At 42.8% G+C, this 26,216-nt stretch overlaps 2 protein-coding genes across 2 annotated transcripts in view; both read right to left on the bottom strand.

Moving 5' to 3' along the window:
• The window catches only part of NDUFV1 (NADH:ubiquinone oxidoreductase core subunit V1), a 587,185-nt gene that overhangs the window by 167,646 nt on the left and 393,323 nt on the right, over positions 1-26,216 (bottom strand). The gene's annotated exons all lie outside the window — the stretch shown is intronic.
• LRIT1 (leucine rich repeat, Ig-like and transmembrane domains 1) lies at positions 6,969-25,389 on the bottom strand. Its single transcript, XM_053450576.1, has 5 exons — positions 25,268-25,389; positions 16,704-17,170; positions 13,730-14,035; positions 7,851-8,031; positions 6,969-7,768 (listed from the first exon to the last, which is right to left on the bottom strand). Exons 1-5 carry the CDS (start codon positions 25,387-25,389, stop codon positions 7,024-7,026), a joined length of 1,821 nt encoding a protein of 606 aa, XP_053306551.1. The 3' UTR covers positions 6,969-7,023.

Here is a 26,216-nt window from a genome sequence, read left to right on the forward strand (position 1 = left end):
CCATGGGGAATACTCTGTGTTTTGATGTACAAGAAATCACAATCTGTTGTGAAGATAACAAGTTCTGGAATAAATCATCATAGTACCAAGTAGATGGACAGTACTCCATAAGGATGTTTACTGTAAGATCTCAGGTATAGTACTCAAAGATTTTTTCCTTGTTATGACAGTGAGTATTATACAAATGTACAAAATATGTATTTTTTTCCCCTATGTGTTTATCTCTAAATTCTATTTTATAGTGATTCTAGTTGACGTAATGCCAGATAAACTAATAGCAGAAGATATGGGGCATTTATTTCCTCATGAACTAAAAACAAATGCTTGAGTATTGACCTCTACTCTGGTTGATTGTTGGACTTGATAGAAAAAGTGGCTCTGCAGTGTTTTTTTGTTCTTTGTTAAATAAATGTATTTACGGTTCAGTGTCAGCTGTTTTATTTTGTAAGACAAGGTGTTATGCTTGCCAATCCTCATACAGACTCTGTTCCTTATTTCACAGCATGCATAGATAATTTTTTTGCAGCTTTGCTATATACATCTTTTATGTTGTTCTGTGTTTTCCTTTTGTCCATCTGCCCCTCTCCTTTTTTTCCAGGTCTAACCCATTTATTTTATTTATTTCTGTCTCTCATGCTCTAGTATTTCATCTCTTGCCTTACGTTATGACCACCTGCCTAATATTGTCTAGGTCCTTGTTCTGCCTCCAAAACAGCCTTGACCTGTTGAGGTATGGACTCCATTAAGTTGTGAGGTAGGACCTCCATGGGCCAGACTTGTTTGTTCAGCACATCCCACTGATGCTTGATTGAATTGAGATTTGAAGGCCAAAGCGGCACCTTGAGCTCATTGTTTTCCTAAAACCATTCCTGAGTCATTTTGCTTTGTGGCAGGGACCATTTTTGTGCTAAAAGAGGCTAATACCATCAGGGAATACTGTAGGGGACCTGGATCCTCCTCTCCAGCAGCTGTGGACGTCTACGTGGTGCGCATAGACAACCTCCTCTGTCGGCACTTCCACCAAGGCTTCTATGGCACTGGCATGACATAACCTTCCCGTGCTCCACCAAAGAAGCCCCGGCGGAAGTGCTGGCAGTGGAGGTTGTCTACGCGTATGCAGGCACTTCCGCTGTCATACTTGCTTCTGCGCATCACACAGACGTCCACTGGCCGGCCCCGCTAGACACCAGGGAGTCTGGGGGTGCATTAGTAAGCCGGGGGGGGGATTGGCACTTCTAGGAAGCAGAGAGCGCTCCCAAAATGCAGTTCCCATCTAGAAGTCCATGAGTCCCCTATTGCAAAGAAACTAACACAAGAGGGGACCCCAGACGGGTTGCCTCCGAAATTAGTCAGTCCATCCAGTCCCAACTGGTCCCCTAGCCCAATTGAACATACCGGCCAATGGAGAAAAATGCTGACTGCCACTTCTCCCGGGAGTGTACTCAGCCGCTGGGGAGTGATGCTGCCTGCATACTCTCCCTCCGGCAGTCCCTGGGATGATGGGCCGGGGCCGCACCTCCCTGGAATCCTGGAGCGGTTGCCGCTGAGGGGCAGAGGCCAGCGGCGCTCTGTCCTGTTGCCAGCGCTTCAGCTAGTTCTAAGGGATCTGTTGAGTCCGCCTGCCGTTGGGGAGGGAGGACAATTTCCTTAGCTCCCTGAATTGAGATCTGTCGCTCCGGACTGGTTCCTATGCGTCTGGGCTTGTAAGCCGCCGCTGGGGAGACTGGCCGGCTGTGCCATCTCCCGGCTACCTGCATCCCCTCTCTGGTGCTCCCGCTGCCTCTGGTAAGATGGGCCGGCTGTGCCATCTTCCAGACCCTCTGTCAGCCTCTGTGGAGGGAGGTCGATATCCTCAGCTCCTTGATTTGGGATCTGCTACTGGAGAGGGAGAACAGGTTCCTCCACTCCCGGCCATGTGAGCTGCCGCTGAGGAGACTGGCTAGCTGTGCCATCTCCCGGGTGCTCCCACTGCCTTTGGGTAGATGGGCCGGCTGTGCCATCTTCCGGACCCTCTGTCCTCCCTCCACAGCTGCTGACAGAGGGTCCGGAAGATGGCACAGCCGGCCTCAGCAGCTGTACCAGTTTTCCATGGCATCTTCCCACAGGTCTAGCCGAATCAGGGCTCTCCATTCCAGCCGTACTCCGTAGATCCGGGTCCCAGGTGAGCTGCCTGTCCATCTCTTTCACCGTCCTCCAGATTGCTTCTTCAGATTGTGTGGTTCCGTAGATTGCCAACCTTCTCTGCAGTCTGTTGTGAAACTTCTTCGCCACACCCGTTCATGACACCGGCGTATTTCCTCCGCCACAGCTGCCGCTGTCGCATCTCCACAGTCATCAGGCCGGTTAGTCCCGGTGGGGGTTTGGACATTTCCTTTGGAAGGAAGCATCCCACAGCTGCCACCAATGTGACGGGAACGACCTGTATCCTGACTGGGTACCCCCGCAGACGTTGCTTCCTTCTCCCCATGGCCACCGGGAACATGAAACTTCTACCTTCAGGCAGGACTAGCGCCAGAGACAGCAGGAATCATAGCTCTTCAGGAACCTCTGTGGCACTGTAATATACAGAGGTATAGCAATACAGTGCTTTACTGCCCTGATAAGGGCAGGACAGAGGCTTACCCTAATAACAAGACGAGACTCGTATTGAGGTAAAACAGGAACTACTTTGTTCGTTGCTTCCTCCCGGACCTGCAAGGTTTAACAGCTTCCAGTGTCAGACGATACTGCAAGGAAGGGATCAGGGCCTGGCATCCTTGATGTAATAGCACCGTAGCCCGCCGAGGCGTAGCTAAATACAGCACTATAATTGTCCTGAAAAGGACAATGAGTAATATAGCGAACCCCTGAAGCATTAGACGAGACTAATGTCCAGGTGAACAACAACAACTCCTTATTGGGAAGACACAGCCTTATATACAGTCCAACAATGAAAGGGCCATAAATCACATTAACATATCTCTGCCCTGCCCAGGCAGCCCGGCACCATACTCAGGCCACCAAGCCCCTGGTCCGCACCCCACCACCTGTACCCCAACTCCACAAAATAGCATTCCGGTGGAGTCCATGGTGTCCAGGTTATAAGGAGTTAAAGTCTGCGTGCAATTGCTCGGGTCCTAGCCGAGAAACAGTTCCAGAGGATTACTGTCAGGACTTGGTCAGGCAAAAGGGAATGTTATACACTAGGGATACAACAGGGAAAACAAGAACCACACATAAACTCCCTCCCAAAATGCAGGGACCCCAAATCTGTCTGAGCTCCACAGTCTTTAGAGTCTCTGGTACTGTGGGAAACCTGGCACTCTGTACCAGGGCCCATAGTCTGCAGGGAAGAGGCTGGTACTCAGTACGCTCCATGGGCCAATGGCACGGAGGCTTCTGTGACATATACCAAATAAACAAAATACAGAACTTTTAATAAAATTACTGTCTCCTTCAAGAAATACCTTGGCGAAGTTGCATCCGGGTCCCGGCCACCTGCAGAAAACACCTCAACCCTCAAGAGGTCCTGAGTACAGCCATACCAGACCTGCCTTTCACAGGTCCTCCAACTGTCAGGCGTTGCCCCTTGATGGAGTTGTTTGACATTCCACCATTCCGTATATTGGAAGCTCATTTGGATCGAATGTCGCGTCTGTATGTCAAGCGTCATAAAAAAAGGTTTCCATGTGCCATTTTGCGCCATTGTGATCTTTGTGCCGATGTCCACTCTATCATCAAAAATTGGTGCAATTTTGTTCTGCACAATGTCAGAGAGGGAGGATATGAAAGCAGCCAGGTAGTTAGAATACATTTTAGGGCTAACAGAATGAAAAAGTCTAGGAATCTCAGTTTGTGTTTCGAGAAGTGTTTCTGAAGATGATAGGCCCCTACTATAAAACCAGTAGTAATATCGATGTCATAATCTATTGCTTGCAGTAAAGCCGAAGTGCACAACAGCAAAGATGAGTTTTCTATTTTACACCGAACAATTTCATATCTGCCCTCAGAGTCCATCTCTATCTTATAAGGGAGATGTTTTTGGAATATTGCCACATCCCTGCATTTTGAGTTGAAAGAAGAGTAGATACACCTATCAATTCAAGAAGCTTACAATTTTGCATGTTCTGTGTCAGATAGGTGGGTTTCTTGCAGAAAGATGTTAGCTTTCAACTTTTTTAAGTGCGTCAAGACTGAGCGGCGCTTGACTGGGTTATGTAGGCCCCAGGAAACAACATGCTGTGTAGTGGGGACTGGCGTATTTACCAACAATGGCCGTTTCGTCACAGTAACTTTTATAGATACATGTCCAAGTATAACCAGTGTCTTACTGACGGAGAAGTCAGCATCACCACACAAATCTTGTAACGTTCCTCCCAGCAAACCAGATAGGCTGATTTCATTCCTGGAGAAATTCTAGATATTGTTTTGCCTCTTCCAGATCGTCGAACCAACACATCTTGCCCTGTTGTTGAATGCGGAGTCTAGCTGGGTAGAATAGGGCAAACTTGACTTTCTTTTGATAAAGCATGTTACAGCCGGGTGTGAAAGCCTGGCATTTCGCTGTCACCGCCACTGAGTAATCTTGGAAAAGTAACAGTGGTCTGTTTCGGTAACTGATGCTACGCTGTGAATGATATCCCTGTCACGGAGCTGGCTAGTCTGACCGACTACCTCCGCTGAATTGTGCTCCCTTAGCCTGGGACAACACACTTTCCCCGGTTCCCCAGTCAACAGCCTAGACTCAGGGTAAAACCAAGCGAAGACTGATTTATTTTAGACACACAGGGCTGGATATATCCAGCAAAACACACATTTACATAAAATAAGATATTGGGGCACAAACCGCCCTCTTAATCTCCCAGAGACAACAGGGGCAGTAACGAGATTAACAATACAAAAGGGGGGAGACTGATTTATACAACATTAAACTGAAGCAATGGTGGTCACTCCCTGGTTGCAGATCCTGGCTGTTTGCCGGAGATAATCCCCTCAGCCAGTGATGAGATGATACTGCTGGGGGTGACACAGAAGTCTTTACAAAGTCAGGGCCCATAGTCAATAGGGAGGAGGCTGGCAGTCAGGCCTCGCCAGTGGTCCCAGTGATGGAGGTTTCCATCACAATCCTCCAGCAGTTTTGTGTTTGTCCGCATAGTGGAGGAGACAGAAGATCACCATCCGAGGCATGGAGTTCTCATCCGAGGCCTGGACGTTTGTTGAAGATATTATAAAGGACATACGGGCTGGCAGGAGTAGCCACCAATGGGAGCTACTTCTCCATCCCTACATGGTGTTCTGAGGGCTTGTCTCTGATGACCACTCAGGGCAATGCGTACCTGTGAGCGACCAATAGGTGATGCACCTACCTGCCGCTGTCTAGTACAGGGAGAGCGCCCAACCAGCTGGGCTTAACCTTTATTCAGTGGTTATTTGGCACGCTCTCGCGCCGAAACCTGTAAAAGTCTAAGAGATGCTGATAATCACGGTGTAAGGGCGAACAGCTGGGGGAAACAGATAGTTAACAAAAATAAATCACAAGTGATATGCTCTTCAGTGATGTTGGAACAAGGTTGTGAGGCATTCTGCCACGGTACATATTGGTTGTAAGATATTGCACTTCACCTATTGTCCTTTTAGTTTGTTTAAAAGCTGTCTAGCGCAATAGATGTGAGCTCGAAGAGATCCATGTGTAAAGTGGATTTAGAGGCAAAAAGTTGTTGGTAACGTGATTTGCATATATATCTTCTGCACTATAGGATTTCTGTGGGAAAAACAAGTTTTTAGGCTTGCTTGGTGGATGTAAGTTAGTGTTTGACAAAGCTTCCTTATTTCTTAACTATGTACTTATGTCGTACTAATAAGGAAGTAGTAGCCCAAGAGAATTCACTGGACCTCTGGATGAATGGAGAGGTACCCACAGTAAGGAATCTGTATACAAGAAACAGGAACATCAGCCAGACACAATAGGGCAACGAGCAACTGAATCAGCTCAGCAATTATAGCCACAGCCTGATAGAAGGGGAGGGGTTAGCTGGGTTCAGAGGCTATTAAGAAAAGTGGGTGTGGCCTAACAAACAGAAACCATGAGGCAATCTCTCTTTCCCCATCATATTTCCGAATCTCTCTCTCTCTCTCTCTCTCTATCTCCCTTGCCCATATATCTCTCTCTTTTTTAATTTATATTTTTATTGATATCTTTTTCATTTTTTTGTATAACTTTGCATATGGAGAAAGCAATACAGGTAAAGGTAATAACAAACAGTAAACATGTTACCAGACCAAATATGTAAAAACATACAGCTATGCGGACAAACCAGTTGACGCGGAGAGAGAGCAAAGTTGTCGCCAGAGAGAAAAAAGAAAAAAAGGCGCAGCCGGTAACCTAGATTCATATGCACAAACAAATGGGTTCAAATTGTAAGAAAGAAAATAAAAGGAACATTAACTAAGAAACCAGAAAGAAGTCCTGGAAGGAGCCCATATATCTCTCTTTCTCTCTCCCCCATATCTCTTTACCCCCTATATCTCTCTCTCTTTTTCTATCTCTCTCTCTCCCTTTCTCCCCATCTTTATCTCTCTCCCCCTATCCCTCTTTCTCTTCTCATCTCTCTCTCTCCCTTTCTCCCTATCGTTCTCTCTCTCTAACCCCATCTCTCTTTCTCTCTTCCCATCTCCTCCAACTCTTTCTCTCTCCTCCATCTCTCTTTCTCTCTCCTCCATCTCTTTCTCTCTCCCTCTCTCTCTCTCTCTCTCTCTCTCTATCTCATCCTCCATCTCTCTCTCATCCTCCATCTCTCTCTCTCTCATCCCCATCTCTCTCTCTCTCTCTTATCCCCATCTCTCTCTCGCATCTCTCTCTTTCAATCTCTATAACAGTACTATAACAGACAATTTTATTATCCAGGAGCATTGCTGTAGCACTATGGCGTACGTTGACAATATCTCCATAGAAGTACTGAGCTGGCACATTTTGTAGTTAAGAATATATGTTTGACAGAAACAATCACAATGGTACTGCTACTCATAAAATTTAGATTAACTGCATTAACAAAAGAACTCATTTGGCTGTCCTGCTTTTGGTATTGCCTCAGAATCCACACTTGAACGGGCCGATAACAGTCTGTTAGATTCATCAAGATTGTTTCTAGTCAGATATTCCTCGTCAGTCACCTTTGTTTTGGCTGTTGCAGACAGACTCTCGAATGTCACATAAGAGTCCTGTATGTCCCTTGATTTACGTCCCAAGCCTTTTTTGCATCTTCTTTTTAAAGCACCACAGCAGACCACCAAGGTTAGAGGTACAGCTATAATACAGGCCACACTAATAACCACAACATTGATCAGTTTTTGGGTTCCACCTGCAGTGGCAGCTTCATCTGTGGAAAAGATAATACATTGCTCCTTTCTAGGTATTATACCTTTTACAGAGACACAGGCAATGTACTTGGTTTGAGGGATCAATCCATCTATTGTGATCTTAGTCTTACCAGGGTCAACATTAATCCTTTTCATCTCTGTTTTTCCAAATATTGCATAGAGGACGCTAAAAATGGTAACATTTTTGGCAAGGGGTGCTTTCCATGCCAAAGACACACTGTGGTCTGTATCTCCAATTACCTTCACACCTCTTACTAACCATTCACTTCCGGGTGCCTTAGTTGGTGAGATTTGAGATCTCATGTCTGTACCTGAAACTGGATTCATATTCTGAACATTCTTTTTAAGAGCGTCATTGTTGCTATTTGTTCTATATTTCTGCTTGTCTTGGCTGATTTCTGTTAAAAGATACCTGTCTAATGGAAAAAAATAGAAAAGTATGTTGAAAAAACAATTGTATTTTCCAGTCTGAATACCACTACTTTTCCATCTACATACCATTGTCATTGGGTTCATCTGTGGTGTTTGTGTCTGTGACTAGTACAGAGATAAAGGCCTCCGTCATGCCCAGAATGTTTTTTGCTTTACATATATACTCTCCAGTATCTTTAGAGGACACAGTTGGTAACTTTAAAATGGACCAGCTCATTCCATCACTTAATATTTCCTGCTGAACTACAAAGAACAACAGAAAAAACAAGTTAAAAAAATTCAGATCAAAATCTCCAGCTCATATATTGACATATTTGACAGTTGTGTTGCTTTGGATTGAAGCACTCATATATTCCTTAAAGGGACACTACAGCCATCATTTGCACTTTAATGCATAAGGTAGTTGAGAGGTCATGTCAAATATATGTGGTGCCCCCCCTTACAAATGCCCCTTTCCCCACCAGCCCCAGCTATTTTCTGTGCAGGCATTTGTTCATCTGGCAGGTTCTATACATAATGGTAACAAGCTCTAGCCCTGGTTCAGTAATATGTTGTAGGTTAAATGAAGACCCCCAGTGCATACGTACCAAAAGAGCTCTCATTGTATTTAATGCTTAAAACAGCCAATCAATGGTGAGAATGGTCAGAGCCGGCCTTAGGTGTTCCGGCGCCCTGTGCGAACTACTCCTCTGGCGCCCCCCCTCACTACCCCCCTCTGCCCCTTCAAACTACCCCCCCCTCTGCCCCTTCAAACTACCCCCCCCTCTGCCCCTTCAAACTACCCCCCCTCTGCCCCTTCAAACTACCCCCCCCTCTGCCCCTTCAAACTACCCCCCCCTCTGCCCCTTCAAACTACCCCCCCTGCCCCTTCAAACTACCCCCCCTGCCCCTTCAAACTACCCCCCCTCTGCCCCTTCAAACTACCCCCCCTCTGCCCCTTCAAACTACCCCCCCTCTGCCCCTTCAAACTACCCCCCCTCTGCCCCTTCAAACCGCACAGGGCGCCACACTCCAGGGGGCGCCGCCGCCGCCGCCGGGTCCTCCCCCGCCGCCACTGGGTCCTCCTCCTCCGCCGCCCCCTCTGCACCTAAATGAAAACGTTGTTTTTTTTGTTGTTGGTTTTTTTAACTTTATTTAACATGGATAATGTTAAATAAAGTTAAAAAAACCAACAACAAAAAAAACAACGTTTTCATTTAGGTGCAGAGGGGGCGGCGGAGGGGGCGGCGGAGGAGGAGGACCCCGCGGCGGCGGCAGCGGAGGAGGACCCCGCGGCGGCGGCGGCGGAGGACCCCTTGGCGGCGGCAGCGGCGGCGGGGGAGGACCCGGCGGCGGCGCCCCCTGGAGTGTGGCGCCCTGTGCGGTCGCACAGGTCGCACACCCCAAAGGCCGGCCCTGAGAATGGTCAAACCATGAAGGGGGGTAGGAATCATAACCCGGGAAATGCACTAGGGGAAAGCAACATGGAAGAATGCCACCTCTACTCTCTTCCCTTATTTCAAAGTATGTGGATTTTTGTTTTTCATTTTGTATTATTTTGGATGACTATAGGATGGAGAGATAAAGAGAGAGGTTGGGGTAGACTGAAATGCTGAATATTCACCAAATAATACTATTCTCTGTAATTGCATACATAAGTAAAAATGCGAAGCTTCTTGGAGTTTGTATGTTTTATAGTTTTTTGGGCCTATTTAGTAATTAACATGCAATCCTTAACTCAATTGACTACTAACACTTGCAAAACACTTGCAGATTCAATAAGTAGTGAGTTGTCTGTGAACGTATTCCTGCGACAAATTTTTTCAAAAGTTCACATAGAACTCGCATGCGTTCACCGGTGTGTCATAATGTATAAGCTGAAAACCCAGAATCCTTGCTACATATACACCGATCTGCCATAACATTATGACCACTTGCCTAATATTGTGAAGGTCCCCCTTTTGCTGCCAAAACAGCCCTGACCATGGACTCCACTAGACCTCTGAAGGTGTGTTGTGGTGTCTTAGCAGCAGATCCTTTAACTCCTGTAAATTGTGAGGTGGGACCCCCATGGACTGGACTTGTTTGTCTAGCACATCCCACAGATGCTCGATTGGATTGCGATCAGGGAATTCTGGTGACCAAGCCAACACCTTGAACTCATTGTTGCATTCCGCAAACCATTCCTGAACCATTTTTGCTTTGTGGCAGGGCGCATTGTCCTGCTGAAAGAGGCCAATGCAACCAGGGAATACCGTGTCCATGAAAGGGTTACATGGTCTGCAACAATGCTTAGGTAGGTGGTACGTGTCACATGTAACATACACATGAAAGGAAGGACCCAAGGTTTTCCAGCTGAACATTGTCCGAGGCATCACACTGCCTCTGCCTGCTTGACTTCTTCCTATAGTGCATCCTGCTGCCATGTGTTTTTCAGGTAAGTGACGCACACACACACGCAGCCATTCACGTGATGTAAAAGAAAACGTGATTCATTAGACCAGGCCACCTTCTTTAATTGCTCCAGTCGTCTAGCCATCACAATTTGGCCCTTGCTTCTAACACATCAACTTTGAGGATGAAACTTGCTACCTTGGAAAATGGCCCTAGAAGCTATTCTGGTAAGAATTGGAAATAAAGCGAGATTTAGCATTAAATAGATCCCCTGAAAAAAGTTTAAAATATCCCATCCACTGACAAGTGCTATGATAAAAAGATTATCAGTGTTATTCAGTGATAGTAATATTATGGCTGATCGGTGTATCTCATTTATTATAAATAAATACACAAGTACCCGCTATTAACCAAGAGGGGTCCGACAATTGCCACCATCACTTTTTTGGGGGAGAGGATAATGAAATAAATATGGGGGTTATATGCCACTTTATACCTCCATCTCCTGCTATTATGGATATGGGAGTTACATTTTCTAAGACCCCTACCAGCTATGGAGCCTTCTCACCTCCATCTTGTTCCCAATGGCATGAGAGTTAACTTAAGTAATTAATCCTACCCTCACCATCCTCTGCCTATTGTAGTCAGAAAGGTAAAAATAAATAAAGTCCCCTCTTCCTCCCACCATCCTTGTCCTCTGAGACCTGAGTCTCCCTAGTAGGAGGGGATGATGTTGATCCAGGCACCCACCAGTAAGGAAAAAAGGTCACCTCCTGAGATGATCCCTAAAGTCCGCAATCTTCCATTTGTCGACCCATGAAAGGGGTCATCTAAGTCACAGGCAAATAGCAAATTTGAAAATGCAGGCAGTTCACAAATTCTCTAACTCACAAACACTTGCATCTCCTTTTTTCTTTTTTGCTAGTATTAATGCAAGTTGGCATTAGTGAATTTGCGAACAGGAAACTTGCGGCCATCTTGTGTGGTGCAGCTGCACTAAAGGCCGCAATCGTCAACTCAAGCCAGATGATACAGGACCGAAAAGAAGAGAACGTGGGAAGCCACCACAGGATGGAAGTCTTCCCTGACTGTGCTGCTCTCACATGACTCTGCTCCCAAGAGTGGAATACCTGATGGGAGCCAAGGGGGAGACAAAAATCCTTTCTCCAGCCCCGTTGGCATGTTAAGTTGTTCGATGATACAGGACCGAAAAGAAGAGAACGTGGGAAGCCACCACAGGATGGAAGTCTTCCCTGACTGTGCTGCTCTCACATGACTCTGCTCCCAAGAGTGGAATACCTGATGGGAGCCAAGGGGGAGACAAAAATCCTTTCTCCAGCCCCGTTGGCATGTTAAGTTGTTCAATAAGCTATATTGCAGCAATGACAAAAATTGCTTGCAACAAAATATGTTTAGATTAGACTTGTGCATTCATATTCTGGCAAACAGAGGGGTGGGGACAGCTAAACTCTATGAGGGGCCTATGACCCTGAAGGCAAAGCCCCTTAGCTTTACCAACCTAATAAACAGTAATTCAAATTGGGGAGGAGACTCCTGTTTTGGTATCAAACCGTAAGAAACATCAGCAAAGTGAGGCAGGCTTTAGGGTAATAGGAATAGAACATGTAGTAATAATTAGACTTGTGCATTCGTATTCGGGCCAACATGAAAACGAACACGAAGGGTGCGTTTTCGTTGTTCCGCCCGAATACCGAAGAAACAAACATGGCGGTGGCAAAACGAATACGAAGAGGAACACATACAACATGAAGAATCTTCGTATTCGTCTTTGTTTACTAATCTCCCTGGTCCCTTCCCCATCTAGCTTACGCAGCATCGCAGGGGTTGATGGGAGCGGAAATCCGTAAGTTGGCCGTCAGGTGTTAAAGGGCCATGCGAGCGACTCTATTGGTCGCCGGCAGGGGCATCCTTTGGCAACTGCACTTCATTGGTTGCTGGCAGAGGAGCTCCCTGACGGCAACCAGTAGAGTTGTTCGTACAGACCTTCAACTCTTGGACCAGGGTGACCAATGGTCAGGAGTTAAAGGTCTGTATGAGCGACTCTACTGGTCGTTTGTATGGGCCTTTAACTCCTGGAGCAGGAGCCCGGGTGGAGTTTCACCGTCAGTACAGACATTTCACTCGTACAGACATTTAACTCCTGGAGCGTACGAGTTTCGGCACCAGGATTTTAAAAGTCTGTATGAGCGACTCGATTGGTCACCAGCAGGGGGCTCCTCTACCATCAACCAATGAAGTGCAGATGCGACCTACCGGCGACCAGTAGAGTTGATCGTACAGACCTTTAAAATCCTGGCGCCAAAGCTGCTGCGTAGTGCGTACCGCGTTAACCTCGTATTAACCCCTTCTACAAAAAACGGCAAAAAACAAACACGAACAATGTACACGAATATTCGCCTAAAGTACACCCTTACTGCATGCATAGGAATTAAGATGCTACGTAGCAGACATACACTGCTAATCAAATGCCCTTGGTTAACTGATCATCAGCAAGTGTGATCACCTCTACAAAAGGCGCACTTTTAGCAGTTTGTTCGCCTGGAGCAGTCAGGTGTGTGTTAACACAATGCCAAGGAGAAAAGGCATCAGCAATGATCTTAGAGAAGCAATTGTTGCTGCCCATCAACCTGGGAAGGGTTATAGGGCCATTTCCAAACAATTTAAAGTCCATAATTCTACAGGGAAAAAGTGGAAAACATTCAGGACTTTTGCCAATCTTCTCAGGAGTTGAGTTCCCAGCAAATGAACCCCAAGGTCAGACAATGCAATGCTCAGAGTAGTTGCAAAAAACCCAAGAGCTACATCTCAGACTCTACAGGCCTCAGCATGTTAAATGTTAAAGTTAGTAAGTATGTATGGTTTGTTTGGAAGGGCTGCCAGGAGAAAGCCTCTTCTGTAAAAAGAGCATGGCAGCACAGCTCGTTTGCAATATTGCATCGGAAGAAACCACAAGACTTCTGGAACAATATCCTTTGAGCAGACAAAACCAAAGTGGAGATGTTTGGCCATAAGCAGTCATATTTGGAAAACACCAAACACAGCATATCGGCACAAACACTTCATACCAACTGTCAAGGACGGTGTTGGAGGGGTGATGATCTGGGCATGTTTTGCAGCCACAGGACCTGGGAACATTGCAGTCAGCGAGTCGACATGAACTCCTCTCTATACCAATGTATTCTAGAGTCAAATGTGAGGCCATTTGTCCAACAGCTAAAGCTTAGCTGAAAAGCTTGGGTCATGCAACAGGACAATGATCCCAAGCACACTAGCAAATCTGGGCTACAAGAGCCAAAGTCTGTGGGCAGGGCAGGTGGTACACGGATGGGGTAAGACGGGAAGGGGAACGGAGTATAGATAATACACAGCACACATATAGAAATGGAATACATCATAAAAACGGTAACTGATTAGACATGGCATTATTTAACCCCAGATGGTCGCAATAACTGTTATGGATGGCACTAATTAACCAAGGGCCGTCACACTGTATATTATATGGGAATTAATGTATACAATTCCTGACATGTATATTTCCATAACTGACCTGTTCCATTAATTTGACAGCCATCGCTTCTCCTCCAGCTAAGAACGGGGATGGGAATACCCATAGTGCCACACTTCAGTAACACTGTGCTGCCAACCATCGTCTTAAATTTTTCCACGGATGTGTGTATCACTGGGCTTTGACATTTTTTCAACTCCACCTGGCTAAAAAGCACACCAGCGAGACTCGGGGGGGAAAAGCATTTAAGTCGGGGCTCTATGAATGCTACTGAGGGAGACTTGAAGTTCAAAAAGTGAACCATTTCATACAAGCGGCAATCACACAGCCAAGGGTTGTCCTGAAGACCTGCGAACATAAAATAAATATAGATCTGTCTGTAAAGATGCCAATGTTCTATGTGTTTTTCAAATGTTATAGAGAAGAGCGTTCGTACAAGAACACAGTTATATGACAAAAAACGTTCAACATAAGGCTGTTATTCTGGATTCTAAAAATTAGAGAAATAATGCATAATTCAGACTAAATTACTGCTATATATGTTTTAGCAGATGCATACAAATATAGCAGAAACACGTTGCTGACTGTTATGCAGTTTGATTGGACAGGAACTAGAACCAGCCAATAAATGTGTGTAAGGGAGGGTCTTACATAAGGAAAGTACATATCTTTATCAAAGGCATATACTTTTTCCACACTGGAAGTTGAACAAGGTGTCATTTATATTTGTATTTGCCGAATGTATTAGAGGTGGGTTGGCCAGCCATACAGATGGACAAACTGAGCATTGCAGGGGTCTGGTCATGGCCCAGATCTTTGACCCCATGTAAAAGGCAAGTTGCCCCATGTTTTGGACATGCACAATGACACTGGATGCCCATCCATAACTGGACATTTCAAGGGACCAGTGAATGCACAATACTGATTGTGAAGCCCTGACTCTGAGCATATTCTTAGAAATTAATTCCCAAGAAACACCCAGAACCTACTAAAACGTGGTGGATTTCTTGCTTACATGTTTTGACCTATGTTATTTTTCTTTTTTCCCACAATTGTAATAGTGCTATGGAATCTCCTAGCAATCTCTAAATACATGTAATATGTATTACTGAAGATTGCTATAAGATGAAATCTACAGAATAAATATATTACCTCTTCCCTTTACTGCTAGGGTGATATACTTATAAAATATACAGTGACAAGAAAACGTAAATTTGGAATTACCTCGTTTTCTGCATTAATTGTTCATATTGTTCTACATCTAATTTAAGTATAGAGAAATACAATGTGCTTAAGCTAATAACACACAAACAATCATAATCTTTCATGATTTTATTGAACCCATCCATTAAACATTCACAGTGCTTCTTTTCTTCCCTAGCTCCATCTCTGAAGTTTAAACTGTAGTATTATGTGTTGGAAGCAATATTTTAGTGGTTTTTATAAATCGAATTACTGATTGTTAGTATATATGTTCAGGGCCGGCCGAAGACTTAACACCGCCTGGGGCGAAGTTTAAAACGCCGCCCCCCCCGCCGACGCCGGGGGGGTGAAGTTTAAAATGCCGCCCCCCCCGCCGACGCCGGGGGGGGGGCATTTTAAACTTCGCCGACGCCATAATCTATGACCCCCCCCCCCGGTACTTACCTTTAAACAGTCTCCCTGCTCTGCCACGGTGCCGGCTTGTAATGCTGAGCGCCGGAAATTGACGTCACTTCCGGCGCTCTGCATTACAAGCCGGCACCAGGACCGAACAGGGAGACTCGCCGCAGAGGAGAGAGAGAGAGGGGCGCCGAGCGGGTAAGCGAAAACCACTCGGTGCCCCTCTCTCTCTCTCTCCTCCGCTTCAAAAAAAAAAAAAAAAAAAAAGCGCTTGGGGCCGCCCCTTCTAAAGTGCCGCCTGGGGCAATTGCCCCAGTCTGTCCCATTATAGGGCCGGCCCTGTATATGTTGTATGTATTTTTCTTGTCCTTTTTCTATAAAAGATAATTAAAAAAAAAACAAAAAAAAAACCCATTCACAGTGCTAGTGGGAAATGTAAGTGAACCTTTGAATTTAATAACTGATTGAACCTGCTTCGGCAGCAATGACCTCAAACAAGCACTACTGGTAGCTTTTAGACCATTCCTCTTTGCAGAACTGGTTAAGCTTGGCCATATTCTTAGGGTGTCTGGTGTGACCGGCTTTCTTCAGGTCATTCCACAGCATCTCTAATTGTTTAAGATCTGGCCTCTGGGCCACTCCAAGAGGTGGATTTTATTTTTTAAGGCATTTTGTAGTAGATTTACTTTCATATTTAGAGTAATTGTCCTGCTGAATTATATCGCTTCTACAGAACTTCAGTTGGTAAACGTCCACCCTTACATTATCTTGTTTGATACCTTAATGAACTTGGCAATTCATTGTCCCCTTGATGATGTCAAGCTGCCCAGGCCCCGAGGCAGCAAAGCAGCCTAAAATCAAGATGCTCCCGCCACCATACTTCCTGATTGAGATGATGTTTGCATGTTTGTATGCGTTGCCCACTTTTTCCATACGTAGTGGTGTGAAGATCATATCATAATTTAAGACAAATGTATACATAAATGCTGGTAACTCCACAGGTTTTCTTACTTTTTCGTGCCACTGTAAATGGTATAAATGTAAACTTTGTTATACTTGGGGAAAACTGGATTGCTTTTCCCCAAGTATGCTGCCAATTCAAACCTTGTATAAACAGCCTTTTTAGCATGCTGTTCTACAGTATGTGCCATTTTTATACTAGTATAATTAAATCAAATCAGAATTTTTTATTCTACTATATCCTAGGCCATATGTAAAAGACTGGTTGGTCTCATGTACAACCTATACTTGCGTATCTGAACTGCTACATCTCCCCAAAAGTACAGCAAAAGTGTTAACATGACACCTGTCCAATTTTTAATACCCTTGACATTTGAAAGTGCTCCACCTAAGAGAGAATCAGAAATTACAGGAATACAATCACCACAGAATTCCCATTGAAATGATTACTTACCAAGAATAAGTGTAGAATGGTCATTAGAGAGGTATGAAGCCGAGTGAAGATTCAGCCAGGATGTAATAAGTTCCTGGGGAAGGGTAATGAGTTTGTTGCTGGAAAAATCTAAATATGTAATGTTCTTCATGTAACGGGCTGCATCTTTAGGTACAGTGGAGAGTTCATTGTTGTGCAAATCCAGCAGCCTTAGGTGAGGAGTATTGGCAAGAGCTTCCCATGGGAAAGAGGTCAGGGCATTGCCATCCAATCTTAACTCCTGAAGTTTATTCAGCCCTTGTAATGTGATCATGCTTAGTCTCACCACAGAGTTGTAGGGCATCCACAAAAACTCTAGGTTGGAAAGAAGGTGGAAAGCTTCTCCTTGTACCCATTTAATTGAAGTTTTCTCAATGCGAAGTTTAAATGTGTCTACTGGGATATTCACTGGTGTTGAAGTCATTTCAGGATCATCGCAAATTACTTCTCTGCTTAAGTAAACAAGGAATAAACATGTTATCATACAATTCAAATAGGTATGTCACGCAACTAGAACCTCAGATAATACCTTCAAATTTTAAAAAAAGCTTTATACATCACAATGTGGGACTGCCAACGTGTGTGCCAATTGTAGCCTTGCCTAGAGAGATGTGATTTAAATGTTGTTACCATTGAATCCTCCCTATCTTACATTTATGATCCACCTACAGAGTAAGTACCCACTGGACTTCTCCGTCTTAATCATTTTGGGAGACTACTTGAAGTGGTTTTTGTATGCTACCATTCGACATGTATCCACCAGGGTGCCTAAAGTTTCAACCACAACATTTACATCCCGACTGAACCCATTCTGTTCTCCTTTAACTGGCTTTTTATACATTCCCTTTCTGTAAATATATTTGGATATTACTTGGTAATTCACACTGTGCATGTATTTAGGCACATATGTCTCAAGCAACTGAGCCTCTTGTAACTTGGCTGTACTTGCAACCCGTATGCTGAACATTACAAGTCCTTCCCTATATTAAGGTAATATTTTGGAAATAATACAACAGATATTGAAATCCATATGGAGATAAATCACTCAGCAAAGTAAAAATTATCAGGCTCCAGGTGCTTGGGAATTCCTTCATGGTAAGCAAATAAAGCTTATGGTAAATCTACCATCAAGATTATCAATGGGGAATGACGTTGTGACGGACCGACCAGGGACCTCAGGTTGTCCCTCTCCGCCAAGTGCGACTTCTCCCTTCAGGACAATAATTCCCAGCAATTCTTCGGCAATATCCCCAAGCAAACTAAAGGGATATCGCTATCCAGTACCCAAATAACCAGGCAAGACTAGCCTTTAGGTACAACAAGAGGAGAACTAATTTATTTTAGACACAGACGGCTGGATATATCCAGCAAAACACACATTAACATAAAAGAAGATATTGGGATACAAACTGCCCCCTTAATCTGCATCCCAGAGATAACAGGGGCAGTAAAGGGATTCATAATACAAAAGGATACAGATGCCACTAAGATAAGGAATACACATTGTCTTGATTAGATTATCTCCCAGACCTTTTTTGCCCATATGGTCTAAAACCATACAGTTTTTTAGAAAACCTCACAAAAAAAGATGGGAAAATGTACAGTTTGTGTAAATCAAGAGAAATAGACAGACTCAACTTTGTATTGTATTGACTGTCCTTCAAAGTCTGGGCTTTGCATTTAATTTACGATCATTCTGTAAAATTTGATTCATCCCCATTTGGAAAGTTACTGAGGCAAGCCCTGGGAAAAACTCAATGAATTGGAATGATTCAGAGTCTCTCCTTAGTGCAGTCAAGCGGTGTACGAGATTGGGTAGACTACAATCCCCAACAGAACATCTAAAGAAAAAAAACCATGACAATACTCTTGATAACAGTGATGAGCATGTTCCAATTTTTACCCTGCAATGTCCAAAAAGCATTGCATAAATGTGCATGTGGGATTTTGCTATAGTCAAGGGGTGTTGATGAATACAAATCAGGTTTTGCCACATATTCGCAAAAAAAAAGAATGGAAAAATTTGTAGGTGGATTTGAAAAATGCGTATCCATCCATAAATTTGGATGATGTGGAATCAGCTGCACAAAACACATCAAATGCCCCAAGGAAAATTATCCTAGTCTAAAATATAGTTTATGGGGTTAAATTGAAATATTGTACCTCAAATGAGACATGTAAAAAAAATCAGATTCCTGAGTGAACCTTTTTTAAAGTTCAAATTACTGTATCGTTCTTGTTCATATTGCATGCATCACTTAAACATTAACAGTGTGGGTTGGAGAAAGTATGTGAACCCCTAGGCTAATGACTTCAGCAATAGCTACTTGGAGACAGGAGTTAGCAAAACTGGAGTCCAGTCAATGAAACAGGATTGGAGGTGTGTGTTGGAGCTAAAACACTCAAATGTATTGAGTCTGGTATTCTCTAGAAGCATCTGCTGATATGAACTACGCCTCACAAAAAAGAAATCTCATAAAACCTACAATCAGAGTGGACATATTCATCAGTCCATAGTTAGACATATTATTTGTAAATGGAGATGATTTAGTACTGTGGCTACTCTTCCTGGGCACTCACCACAGAATATCTTCACCCTGTAAAGCTACAGCAAGTGGTTTACCCCAAGTGCTGCAAACAGGGGCTAGGCAATCCCAACAGTGAGGAGGCTCTGGTATAGGTAGAAATAGACAGTAGTCCTTGAGTAGGCTGGCAGACCAAGCAAATCTAATAGTTAGTAGAGAACTTTGGTTTGGGGCACAATTCGGTTAATTAGAGATTTCCAAAATCAGCATGGAATCCAAAGCTGGTCAACAGATAAGGCAAGGTCAAACACGGCGCAGGTAAGCAGACTAGCCGGGGCCATACACGAAGCTGGATGCAAAGTACCAAATCATCAAGCAACAGTAGGTCAAAAACAAGCCAAGAATTACATGATACACTTCAGGGTATCAGTGGAATTAATTTCTGGATTTCTAAATCCTCACCAATCACCTCACTGAGCCCTATGAGAGCGTGACTGCTGCCTACAAACTTTAGTAGCGAGGTGTCCTCTGACTCGCTCTGGGACAGCGTTCACTGCAGACTGATCTTGGGAGGAGGATCATCCTGCATGCTGGGCAGAGGTGAGTGAGGCAGAGGATGGATGCCTGCGGGTAGCCGAGTCCCAGGGTTTGTGGGAGGGACAGGCAGACTAAGGTCACCGGAGCCCCGAGGGGCACATGTGACACCTACCATATGCAAAACATAGAACAGGCATGGAGTCCATGGCAGCACACCTTGGTGGAAGCCTCTGCTTATAAAAAAAAATTCTGCACACCTGAAGTCTTTCCAAGAGCAACTTGATGAAACTAACATTGAATTGTTTGTGAAGAACATGCAGCACTAACTTGAACTAAGAGCAATATAGTGGCGCTTTCATTGATGTCCTCTCCCCAACTGGGGGTAAGAGGACGTAACTGCAAGTGCCGCCATTTTGGCGTAAAGTTTCTGCCGGGTTATATTCGTGGAAATGTGTATGTGGTTGGCAGTGACATTAGGGAAACATGAGAGAATGAATGAGAATGAGTGTGAGAGAGTGATGTGGACACCAGAAAAATTTTGTTCCTAAATTAAAAGTGGCCTTACTGAATTTTCAGCCAAACTGAATGGGTAGGGAAAGAAATTTGTTGACCAAAAAAGAATTGCCAAAAAACGGAAAAAACTTGTCTGAATCGTTTTTGACACACTGTTTACTGTTTAATAACTGCATTTTGTATTTGCATTTTGTATTTATGTTGTGTTAAAATTAGTTGGATGCAGTAGCATACCTAGGGGGTGGGGCGATCCACCCCGAGTGCCGCTCATCAGGGGGGGTGCCACCATGCCGACACCCTTCTACATACGGACAGTAATGTCCGCTACTAGAGGAGCAGGCTCATTTGGGGAGATCAAGGATCTTCCTCTAACCAGTTTAAAGTCAATCAAGGGAGCAGTCAGTTAATGCAGACCTCCAATCCTGCTCCCTTGTGATGCGTGCAGCAACTGCTGCTGTGCGCCGGGATCTTCTGTCATATCCCGGTGGACAACACTAAAGCCACGCCCACTGCCTTCCGTGCTCACTGCACCGGAAGGACACAGATGAAGAGGAACGAAGAGGAGGAGGAAAAGGAGCTGTAGCCGGAAAAGTCACAAAAAAAGTGACAGAGGAAAGGTACGAAAACATAGAGTGAAAGTGAGAGTGGATTAGTAAATGTGGATTTACTGTACCACTGCCAATGTCTTGTTCATTATATAATTATGGGAGTTATGCTCTAAAGTACATCATAACTCCCATCACTAAATAGGAGAAATCATAAAGGGACAACTGTAAGGTACACCATCACAGGGCTCTGGAGTAGTGGAAATGTGTTCACTGGAATGATGAATCACGCTTCACAGTCTGATGGGCGAATCTGGGTTTGGCAGGAGAATAGTGCCTACCATAAGGTTTAGTAAAGGAGGGATAATTGTCTGGGTCTGTGTTTAGGTTTTGGGCTAGGCCCAGCATACAAAGACATTTTTGACAATTGTATGCTTCCAACTTTGTGGCATCAGTTTGGGGAAGGCATTGTCCTGTTCCAGCATGACATAAGGCAAATTCCATAGAAACATGGTTTGACAAGTTTAGTATGGAGGAACTCAAGTGGCCGCCACAGAGCCCTGACCTTAACCTCATTGAACACCTCAATACTTGACCTCACAATACCTTTTGGCGGAATAGGCACAAATTCACTCACTCCAAGATCTTGTGGAAAGCCACAGAGGAGGAAAGGAAACTCCATATTAATGCCTGTTGTTTTGGAATGGGAAGTCCAATAAGCTCATATAAGTTTGATGGACAGTGTCAACATATTTTTGGTCATTTAGTGTACATACACATCATATATATATATATATATATATATATATATCACATCATCGTTTGACTGAATTCAAGTATATACAACCCTTTCATAAGGTTAATATTGCATACAAACGTTTTATCAAATGGAAACATATTGGACAACAGATTTTGTTTGGACAATATACCCGTGTTAAAATGTGTATTTGTATTCAATGGAATTTTAAATGAAGTATATAAGCAAAAGTACTAACATCAACATTAAGTGTGGCACAATTTGAAATGCAGCTGATGTATAAGCTCTTGGGAATGAATGTCATGTACGTGGGCTAGATGCCAAAATAGCCAGAGACTCACAGCAATTAGAATTAACAGAAGTCTTATTTATACTAAGTACCTATCCTGCTGTTCTTGATCTTTGAGTAATTAATAAATTAAGTCATCACATTTTTTTTTAATTCCCATAGCATGATCTTTAATGGGCTTAGTGGTTGTTGCATGCCCATGTGACCTGTTCACCCAGCATTCAATGGTGGATATACTTAAAGTAGATTAACTGCACATAACATGTTGGACATGAATATATAATATTTTTATTCATGAAGGCACAATTGCCTTCAGGAGATTAAGAGTTGTATTTTGCTTTACTAACACCATAAAACTGACAATGTTACTGAATGGTGATGGTGTTTCCATTTGCTTTTCTGGTTGCATCAGGCTAACCACAGGGTGACTTTGAAACATGTGTGTGCTCCCCAATATTGATTGTTATCTTACACCAACCTATTGAAGTTGTACCTTTAGACTAACAGGAGGAGCTAAAAGGTGGTACAGTGTGCTGTTCAAGGAATAAGCAGAAGTGATATGTGAGGATTTCTGAACTATAAGTTAAGGTTTAGAGGGAGTAAAAGGCAATTGTTTATTAGGGAAACATATAGCCTTTTTATCCTGTATGAATCAAAGGAGGGAAATAAAACAGACAGATACAAAATAAACAAGACAACCAATAAAGGGCTTACATAAAGGGATCAATGAATATCAGTGGCCATGTTTAAAGAACTACAGAATAAGCAAGACTTGTCACCCCTTTCCCTCTATACACTACCATAAAGTCCCCAGTGGTGGTCGCCAGTGGTGTTGCAAATGTATTCCTGTGTATGACCTTGGCTACGTTCTCGATCCTGACTTGTGTATCAGACCCCGGCATGTCCCTGACTTGCCTACCCTCCAAGCCGTGTGCCCTGCCAGAGGGCTTCCAAGCCGTGTGCCCTGCCAGAGAGCTTCCAAACCGTGTGTCCTGCCAGAGGGCTTCCAAGCCATGCTCCTGCCATGTGCCCTGCCAGAGGGCCTCCAGCCATGCTCCTACTGTGTGCCCTGCCAGAGGACCTCCAGCCGTGCTCCTGCCATGTGCCCTGCCAGAGGGCCTCCAGCCGTACGCCCTGCCAGAGGGCTTCTAGCTGTGCTCCAACCTATTGCCTTGCCAGTGCGCTTCCAGTTTCCTACCTGCACTGAGCTTGTCACCCCAAATTTATATCCTGCTTGTGCTCAGAACAGCTATAGGTGGTGCCCAAGAGAAAGACTAAAGTGGCCTACAGCCATGCTCTGAACCTGCCCCTGTATCGAGACTCCTACCTGATCCGGCACCCAGTGTCCTTACATGTGCCCACTGCTATTCGTAGTCTTTCAGGAACAAAGGACAAATTATTACCTTTTATATACTTCAAAGTGGAACTCTTGGTATATTCACTCACTCAAATCACCACTGTGATGAAGCATGTGCCCATACTTTACTCAATAAGGAACTGGCCATTTGAAAGAAAGATTTTTCTTACGTGTCTCCGAACTCAGCAATTTTATTGTCTGTGTCAAGCTGTATTATATCACCCCACCCAGTAAAGTTTCAGGGCTTTAAAACACAGAGGCAAGCTATAGGCACTGAATTATACCCATAACATGTAAAGGAAGAAGAGCACTTGTGAAAATAAACAAAACCACAGCATGGTGGAACACCAAGAGAAAGCACAATTTGGATTTGATAATTTCACTTAAGGGTGCTGTTCACACATTAGGTGCACTGTCTACAATGATAAGCAAATAATGAGTTCTTGTTGTTTTCTTTCCTCTGATTTTAACTTTTAAAAAGCTTTTCAGTTTCTAGGGAACAGCCTACCAAAGCCTGCTTTGTCTGAATGAGACAACATTTTACATGATTAAAGAATTGTTTCTGGGAAGGGGTTGGACATTTAACAGCACTAGGAATGAAGTCCATTTCTACAGTTAGTTATAAAAGTGTTACATTTGCAATATCTGGTACAGCACCTTAAAATTAATTCTGTGTTTTTAAAAAAAAAATAAAAAAAATTCTGTTTAACTTTTTATCTATTTTTTCATTTTTTATAAGAAATTGTATCTTTTTGATAAGTGTTTATTTTTACCCTTTAATATTAAAAAGAAGATGATATAAAATGTAAGAACATTATATAATTAAATAATACGTTAACCAAATATATGTAAAGATTCAGAAAACCTCTGATGAACAATAACAAGTATTACAATCTAATTCACTAATTATTATTCTAAATGCTGTGAGAAAGTTGTTATGTACACAACTAATCTAAAATTAATGATAATGGTTAAAATATTCTGTTTCTATTTCTGTTTTTGAAACCAAAGGACATAGTAACACCAATGCATAAGGCACAAAGATAAATAAGAAAATATGAAACACGTTAATCCATCGTACAGCACTACAGAATTTGAAGGCGCTATATATAAAAAAAATAAATAACAATAATCATTGTTAAAGCCTTCATAGGTTACACAACATATAAAATGCATGTTGGGTTATATCATTAATTTTTTTACCATTTTTACTTTTTAATATAGTTATATAAAAAGTGCATATCCTAGGTTTTCAATATTTTTTTAATATGTAGTTTTTATTAACGAAAGAATTACAGAATTTTTATTTATTTTTTAAAATCCATGTTTATCTAGTGATTCATAAAGATTTAACGATATCATATGTTTGTGAAACCAAAGGTCACAGTAACACCCATGCATAAATCACAAAGTTGAATAAGAAAATATGAAACATGTTAATCATTGTGAAAGCCTTCATAGTTTCCACAATATATAAAATGCATGTTGGGTTATATCATCATTTTTTTAAACCATTTTTACTTTTTAATATACTTTAGTTATATAAAAAGCGCATATCCTAGATTTCCAATATTTTTTTTAATAGATATTATTAAAGAAAGAAGATACAGAATTTTTTTTTAAAAAATCCTTGTTTATCTAGCGATTGACACATTAAATGGGCATTTAGATATTCAATATTGCCTCTTCCAAATTCTTTCAAGGAAGCTTTTACCTCCTTCCTAGATTTATCACAAAATTTTTATATAGTTTGTTTTTCTGTATTATATAAATACATTATTATTAATTACTTTCTCTCTATCCTTTGCTCTTCTGTTAATTATGTAGCCTGCATATAGTGCAGACGGTATTTCAGTTCTTTCTTTGAAATCAGATTACCATGCGCTCACAAGTTAATCCTTTGGCACATAAACAGCCTGTGTAAATTGATTTAATATATATATATATATATATATATTGATTTGATACACGTTTCAAACCTAATTAAGAATTTAAATTGCATTCAGAAAGGTAAGACACATACCTGGATTTTGTTCCATCACTAAGTGAGTAAAATGAGCAGCTGCATTGAGATGGGCAGGATAAACAAACAAAAGGTAGACTCCCCAATACTAGGCAGCAGACGATGCCCACAGTGATCAACATGGTGACCTAAACATGAGTTGGACCTTCTTGTACAGAATGGTATTTTCTGCATCTGGTCATATCTTCCGATTCTAGTTGACGAGTGATGCTTTAGCAGCGGCTCAGTGCATTAGATAAAATAGGATACGCAAGGGGATTAGTGTGGGGACTTCAGTTATTTTCCTGTTGCTGTGTATTGCTTCCTGGAACGTCAGAGAGCAGCCTGTCTATGAGGTGCAGCTAAAAGAGGTTATTTTTTTAAACAATATCACCATGGAAAAAGAGAATAATTTAACTGGACTAATCTGAACAAAATATTACTAAGATTTGTTCAAGAAAATGTGTATAGGCCTGCACCAAGAGAAAGAATACTGATAGAAATAGAGGGAAAATGTATAGAAGGAAAAAGAGAAAAGAAGATATTTTATATAGGTTGCTAAAACACCTTATTGGAGCAGTTTCCTATTGCCCCTAAAGAAAAAATGCAGTAATGGATATAATAGATGGTAGCGCCAAGGAAACGTTAATTTGTAAAAAAATGTTTACAATTTTTCTACAAAGTTGCAGTTTATTTAATAATATAAAATGAAGTTGTAATGAAAAAAATTGTATCCACATAAATTCTTCAACTTAAGTATATATATATGTACTGGTAGCAGTAAATTGTCAAAATAATTCCTGCACTGGCAGATTAGTAGGACTGATTTTCCCGAATATTATAGAAGTTTTGTTTAAAAAAAGATTCCCCCAGATAAGGAATATTGAAAGAGGAGCAGCAGCGGTAGTAGAGCACTGGCAAATGATTTAAGACATTTTATTAAACAAGGTTCCTGTCATGGAAGCTTTTG

This window comes from Spea bombifrons, chromosome 11 (assembly GCF_027358695.1).
Source record: "Spea bombifrons isolate aSpeBom1 chromosome 11, aSpeBom1.2.pri, whole genome shotgun sequence".
In the NCBI taxonomy this organism is placed as follows: domain Eukaryota; kingdom Metazoa; phylum Chordata; class Amphibia; order Anura; family Pelobatidae; genus Spea; species Spea bombifrons.

Bases quoted from the DNA above. Each gene is read 5' to 3' on its own strand.
- LRIT1 (XM_053450576.1), bottom strand. From the start codon at position 25,389: ATGTTGATCACTGTGGGCATCGTCTGCTGCCTAGTATTGGGGAGTCTA. The intron at 17,171-25,267 runs GTATGTGTCTTA...TTACTTAAGCAG, and splicing joins AGTGATGGAACAAAATCCAG to AGAAGTAATTTGCGATGATC. The intron at 8,032-13,729 runs GTCAGTTATGGA...TGTTCTTTGTAG, and splicing joins CTGTCAAATTAATGGAACAG to TTCAGCAGGAAATATTAAGT.